Genomic DNA, 7636 nt, shown 5'->3' with positions numbered 1-7636 from the left:
TTTGCTCTTCCCAAAGTTTATCTGGAGGACATTTTATCTCATCCCAGACACAGTCCCATTATCATCATAGGCACAGGTTACCTGTCATTGTATCTGTCTTGAATGAGGTGCAGTTGGGAATGTTGGATATAGGAGCAGAAGTTGGCCATTCTGCTCTTTGAGGCTGCACCACCATTCATTAATATCATGAATTATCTGGTGATGGTCTCAAATCCCTTTTCCTATCTGCCCCCATAACACTTCACTCTCCTGTCCATGAAAAATATATCTAACTCTCTGGTGAATTAAGACCCTCTGAGAGAAAACAATTCTCATCATCTTTGTCTTAGAGGGTCACCTGTAGAGGTCCACTTGAGGTTAGTTCCCTCGTCGCCTCCGTATACTCTTCTGGTAATGGGGTGGTCCTCTATATAGCCAAAAGTGCGATTTTTTTCTGGGACTCTACACAGCAAGGATGGTATCATATACTAAGTAGGCACCCTCCAGTCCTATCTGGTAGATGGTACTCTTACCGTCGTGAATTGGTCAGCCACCTACAGACAATGGCTCCTGTTAGTTGCACAGACTAGGTTACCACAGTAAAACTGCCTGTTGCTGGTCAGAAAACACCACTGAGTCAATGAAGTTTAAAGGCATCCTTTAGTTACAAGATCCAGAATGGGATTTTGTTCATATTTGTCAGACAAGAGCAAACTATGCAGTTTTGTGACTCCACACAGTAAGACTTAATTATGGTTGTCAGAGAAATTGCTGTGTGACACAATGGACACAACCTTACCTAGGAACCTCAAGGGCAGAATGGTGGCTCACAGCGCCAGGGACACAGGTTCAATTCCAGCTTTGAGAGACTGTCTGTGTGGAGTTTGCACATTCTCCCAGTGGGTTTCCTCCAAGTGCTCCGGTTTCCTCAGTCCAAAGCTGTGAAGGTTGGGTGGATGGGCCATGCTAAATTGCCCATAGTGTACAGGGGTGCACAGGCTAGGTGGGCTAGTCATGGGAAATGCAGGATTACAGGGATGGGTAAAGGGAATGGCTCTGGACAGGATGATCTTCAGATGGTCAATGTGGACTCGTTGGGCTGAATGGCCTGCTTCCTTGCTGTAGGAATTCTATAACTTGAACTGACGGCTATTCAGAAAGATCCCATTTGGATGATGTTCTATGGAATTATCGTGAAGAATCTGATCACCCCTTTGCTTCCCCATTTCTCTGGGTTGGGTCATTGTCAACTCGCATTTCTCCTCGTGCAAGTTTATGAGATTCGGTCAATAAACCAACTCAAACATCGGTTTAGGAATTATCCCAAATGCCATAGTTATTATTTATTATTATGGCATTTTTATTACAAGCAAATTCATAGTTTCGAAAACTTGAAGGAAATAGATAGAAAAATATTTCAACTTGAATAACTTCTAATGCGCAAACTCCACTCAATATCACAAAAAAACTCCTTCTGATTCAATATCTTGCTCAGAGAGTGTAAACTCCAGGTGACATTTTTTCTCTTCTGTGATGAGGAAGTGAGCTTTCAGATGAATGTCTTCACTTGTTTGTTCAGTTAACTGTAACTAATATGAGTAATGATGTAACTGACATCTCACAGATGCACTCCCATCTTTATAAATATGTGATTGCTCTCAATGGATCTTAGAATCAGGTGGAGTCTCTTGCATCAGCAGAACTCAGAAAATGCGTGAACCAACACTACTTCATCAGATCGAAGATATTTACTACCCTGTTCTTGCTGTTCTTGGCAGTTTTGGTAAGCTGATTAACCATTTATTGGCAGTGAAGAAATCTTCACACGTAAATTTAACCATATTATTTTGAAATTTGTTTTCCTTTCTTAAAAGTTCTGTTTATAAACTTAAGTTGGTGATCACAGATTTTAATACCTGGTCCACACGGACGACATCTCTTCAACTTGTCCAGTTTTAAACCCAGTGCTCCCCAATCATCAACTCCCTTCTTCCATCGTCTCACCTTCCTGCTCTTTCTCAGTCTTTCAAATTTATTATTGTAACATAATCTGAATTTGTTCTTTAAATTCTAACCTGTTTCAATGAACATTCTTCCCTGATCTACTCTTACCCACAACCAAGTACGCTGCTATTTGTTAGGAACTGTTTCATGGCTGCATTTCATATAAAGTAACAATGGATTTTCCCAATGCATCTCTGAAACAAGATGATAACACATTGGTAAATGATTCCATTGCCTTGAAATCATGAAACCTTCATTGTCATTTTTATATAATGGGATCTGAGGAGAACTAGAAGATATTGTGTCCTGTTTGAACACATTCTGGATTAAAAAATGTGTTTCTTCTCAAGAGTTTGACATGAGCCATGGTGTTTTCTTGGAAATCATGCCAACAGTTTAATGTGAACTGTGATTCGCCTGATAATTATAGAGGGTCAAATGAGAAGAAATGGTGTTTATTGTCCTGCATCCCTGGAAATGTGGCTTTGTAAGCGACTATGGGATTCTGCTAATGGTAACAAGGCAACCCTTCCAGACTTGGTCACACTAACTTAGAAAGTCATAAGGAAGAAAACATCTCTAAATATGCAATAAGGCTGCAAGTCTTTCTTTCCTTTTCTTGCTTAAAGTTTCTACATTTCAGGATTTTGACAATCCTGAAAATACTGACAAGCTGAATCATTTTTTTTTCTCAATCTATTCCAGTCAATTTAGTGTCTGTTCTGATTCTGACACAAGGAAAGTGTGGACTCTCTAAATGTATCACACTCTACCTGGTGGCCATGGCAGTGGCAGATGTGCTGGTCATTTGGACTGATGTGATACTGTTTACAATTATTCTTTTCCATTTCCCAAGTACTTATCTGGAAACCACACCTGCTTATTCTGTCTTGCTTGCACTAGTTTCTACAGCCACAGGCATTTCTGTCTGGTTCACTGTCAATTTCACCATCGATCGTTTTGTTACAATCTGTTGCAAGAAGTTAAAAATACAATATTGCACAGAGAAAACAGCAGTTATCATTATAATAATAGTAAGTGTCCCATTCAGTTTGAAAAATATTCCTTGGTACTTTGCATATGAACCTGAATATGTCATTGACAATGTGTCCTGGGGTGCTAGTCTACACACCACAGATGCTCGGGTAGCATTTGACTTCCTCAGCACTATGTTGACTCCATTCCTCCTATTTATTCTGATTTTATTCTGGCTTTCTTAATAAATCATTCTGAATAATTCAATTGTTGAACTAACCAACAACAAAATGTAACTGTTCACATATATGACAATTCCATAATAAATGTTTAGTTCCAATATCAATTGTTGGTGTGAATCTATGACCAGGAATGATTGCAGCGTCATAGCCAAGGCTTGAAATAAACTGGTAGCCAACTTGGCTAATAGTTCTGACAAAACACAGAGCTCCTTAACCCCAGGGAGTCTGGCGTCTGGAAATTTACACAGACTAGGTGATGCCAGGATACTTAAACAGACCAGATAAGGCCTAGGTATTAGAGCAGAGAGGGCTGAGAGAGGACCAGAGCTAGGAGTACAGATTATGATGGGTGAGAACAGGGTGAATAGAAAGTAGCTGTTTCCTTTCATTTCAAGGGTCAGTAAAAGGTGGCAAAATTTTAAAGTGAAAGGCAAGAGGTTGAGAGGAGATTTGAGGAAAAATGTTTTTTCACCCAGAGGGTTGTGGAAATCTGGAATATACTACCTGGGTGGATATTTGAAGTGGGAAACCTCACAACCTTTAAAAAGTATTTGAATGAACAATTAAAATGTCATAACATTCAAGGCTATGGGTTAAGTGCTGGAAAGAGGGATCAAGTGCAGACTTGATGGGCCAAAGGACACCTTCTGCATTCTATGATTCTATGAACTATAAACGTGAATTATAGAACTGGGCAGCAATGGGTTAAAACTCGGAAAGATGATATGGCTGAGGAAATCAGCCTGACTGCCCTTCATATAGCAACTTTTGACACAAGGTAAGGATGAAACGAGTGAATGTGGAACGTGTGGGTGCTTCATCCCAATTTTTGTGTTGGTTTTTCATATTTTATATTTACCTTGGAACAGAACTTTCACCATCAACAGAACATGAAATGTTGTTCCTCATGGTGTGGAAGCATTATAATAGCATGTGGTTATAATACTGGAATTTTAAATTCATATTCTTGAACTGAAATGGTCTTCAAAGAAAGAAAAGACTTAAAATGGCTGCAGTGATCAAATGATCATATGTTAATTTAGTTAAATCAATAAAGAAGACCCTGTCTGAACTCAAATTGACGTATTTTCTAATGGACTGAAATAGTCACTCAGAGCTCTGTCATTGTTCTTTATACACCTTTCTGGAAGTTTCACAAAATGGAATGAAATTTGCCAGCAAATGATCCCTGTTTGGAGCCAGATGTTGCAATAGACATCTGAACGGTATTTCACACAGAGCAGACAGAAATCTGATCGATTCCAACAGCAGAACTGGAAGGTGTGCTCTCTCTCTCTCTTTGTCTCTGTTTCTCTCTTGACCTCTTAGAAGGCAACATTCAGTGAAAAATGGAGAAATCAAAGAGACCTGCAGATGATACAGGCAATCAATCAAACAACCGCGGGTTCAAATTAAGGCTAAATCTTCAAGGACTCTATGTGTGTATGAATGAGCTTTATTGTCACATGTACGGTGAAAAGTTTATAAATCACCACTTACAGCGTCATCTTATGCAGAAAAGTACTCAGGTACAGCTTTTTCAGTTACAAGATTAGTCACAGTGGAACAATGTCACCGACACACGGCACCATCTTCGGTACAGAGTGTCTAGATACAATCGTTAGTTACAAAATAGAGAAATGAAGAAAAATAAAGTTACCTTACAGCTATACACCATGTAACCAGAGGTCAGAAAAACATGAAGCAGGTTAAAAAGACAAACAGCAGACCAGCGCATGGGGCTGCCACGTAGTCATACTGTTGGCCGCTGCCACACTCCTCACTAGGCCTCTACCACGAATGCTGCACACTGGGCAGCTGCTCCCACTTTGCACCAGGCCACTGGTCACTGGCATCCCCACTTTGGGCCGCCAACCACCGACCTCACTTCAGAAGCTGGGTGTTGAGTGTCCGTGGTCGAGAGAAGGGAGGAAAAGAGGGAGAAAAAGAAAAAGAATGGGTGGAATGGACAAACTTCAGCTGGAGCAACCCACTCTGCCACCGTCTTACCCCTAAGAATGTTTTGAACTGCATGTCCTTTAGCTTTGGGGAGCCGATTTATCACCTCCCATCCACTAATCTGTGAGAAAATCGAGAACACCCTCTGCAAGAAAAATACATTTAAGCTCAGACAACGCATACTTTCAAAATTGAGATTGAAAGATCATTGTCAGGGCCTTACATTGTAGGTATATTGTATGGTACACGGAGGTTCATGGCAGAGATCCTCCCTCTGGGCCACAAAGTCGAAGTTACATCTTCCCAGATATGTGTCCTAACTTCTCTAAACTGTTCCATTAAAAGTATCTACCATGAGGTCCATGTATGTGATGATGATATAGCTGAACACATGACTCTGACAACAGTAACAGACCGGTCTAGAATGAGCATCTGAAAGGAGATAGGTTGGACACTGTGCAAGAGAGCTGTACTCAATAACCTACTATGTACAGGTGTTTTCTAACAAAAAGTGTTACAGAATATAAGGAGTTGAAGTGCCTTGCTTAGAAATAGGGATCAAGCAACCTCAAGGACACTCACAAATCAAGGTACTCAGACCAGTATTTCAATGTGAAAGTGGCAACATTTGCTCAAAACAGAGCCAAGGCATATAAATAAACTCAAAATAATAATTAGCCAGAATTCAATTGAATGACAGAACAAGTTTTTGTTGTTGAACGATGTACACCTATTCTAAAATGCTTGTGAACTGATGTAATTCATATTTTTGTGAGATTACAATTTATAATTCCCTTTTTATCCCTTGTATGTTTTACAGTTAACTCAGTGGCTATTCTGATCTTGTCACAACGGAAATGTGGACTCTCCAGGTGTATCACCCACTACTTGGTGGCCATGGCAGTGGCAGATCTACTGGTCATTTTCACTGATGTGATACTGTTTACAGTTATTCCAATTCATTTTCCAGGAACTTACCTGGAGACCACTCCTGCGCGCTCTATCTTACATGTCCTGCTTTATGCAGCCACTGACGTTTCTGTCTGGTTCACTGTCTCCTTCACTTTTGATAGACTTGTTGTAATATGTTGTCAGAAGATGAAAACAAAATATTGCACAGAGAGAACTGCAGGTGTAGTTATAAAAACAGTGAGTGTGCTGTTTTGTCTGAAAAACATTCCTTGGTACTTTGTCTATGAACCTGAATACATAATTGACAATGTGCCCTGGGGAGGCATCCCATCTCGGAGATTTTACACTGAAACTATGTGGATTACATTTCATAGTCTCAGTATTATGTTAACTCCTTTCCTTCCATTCATTCTGATTGTACTGCTCAATGCTCTGACTGTCAGACACATTTTAATGACCAGCAGAATCCGCAGGAAGCTACTGGATCACAGCAAGAGTGAGAATCACACTGACCAAGAAATGGAGAGCCGCAGAAAATCCATCATTTTACTCTTCACCATATCAGGTAGTTTTATTCTATTATGGATGACAAATGTTGCATTTTTCCTTTATGGACATATTTCAAACACTTATGATTACACAGGTCCTCATGATCCTGCCTATATCACTGAACAATCTGGCTACATGCTGCAGCTTTTGAGTACCTGCACCAACACCTGTACTTATGTAGTGACCCAGACTAAATTCAGAGAGCAACTGAAGAATGCAATCAAATATCCATTCACTGCAATTGGTAAATTACTCCATCCATTGAAGTAAATCAAATAAAATCAGAGCCATTTTGCGAAATGTCACTCTGGTTACAGTGCTTCTTCAAATATTTACACATGCAAAAGGTTACAGCATCTATTTTGTTTTCTAGTCCATGTCTGACTTGATCTCCTTTGGAGTTCTCTCTATGGCCTCCAGGACAATAGCCCCAGCTTCCTACTATCCTTCCCAATGCTCAAAAACTGACCACTCCTTGTAGACTCATTGCTTGATCCTACTCTTCTCAAGTCATCCATTATATATGAACATGCTCAGGTAGCTGCTAGCTCAGTTCCAATGTGGGAATGACCATTTTTCATTGCTGATACCATGGCGCTCTGTGGTCTCACTTTCACCTTCTAGGATTGGCAGACAATTTTTCATCTAACAATTTGATTGTTGCATCAGACAAATGCCAACCACCAGATGGTAGTTCACCATCTGTGTTAATACATCTCAACAGCCTGCTACCTTCAGCACATCTGAACAAGAGACTTCATCGAGTTGGCCCTTCCTGACGACCATGTGGACTATTAAATATTTTCAGTTCAACTCCCCTGTCGTCCACATTTAGGATCAAAGATTAACAAGCCACTCCACATGTGGGCTCCATCGTATATTTTGCCCAGCATTGCTGACAAGATTTCCATCGTGAATAATTCTGCGAACTGCTCGTCCTGTTTCACAATGAGTATTTTGCTCAGTTATGACCTATGTTTATCTCCAGTGGCCAGGATTCTTTGTTCTTTCAGAAC

General features: G+C 40.2%; 1 protein-coding gene across 1 annotated transcript; it reads left to right on the top strand.

The window, feature by feature from the left end:
- Positions 1–1689: 1689 nt before the first annotated feature.
- Positions 1690–6890, top strand: LOC125483786 (probable G-protein coupled receptor 139). Its single transcript, XM_048600468.1, has 2 exons — positions 1690–1762; positions 5980–6890. Exons 1-2 carry the CDS (start codon positions 1690–1692, stop codon positions 6888–6890), a joined length of 984 nt encoding a protein of 327 aa, XP_048456425.1.
- The last annotated feature ends 746 nt before the right edge of the window (positions 6891–7636 follow it).

Source organism: Rhincodon typus, chromosome 8, assembly GCF_021869965.1.
Source record: "Rhincodon typus isolate 14 chromosome 8, sRhiTyp1.1, whole genome shotgun sequence".
In the NCBI taxonomy this organism is placed as follows: domain Eukaryota; kingdom Metazoa; phylum Chordata; class Chondrichthyes; order Orectolobiformes; family Rhincodontidae; genus Rhincodon; species Rhincodon typus.
This window is presented reverse-complemented; position numbering and strand designations above follow the sequence as displayed.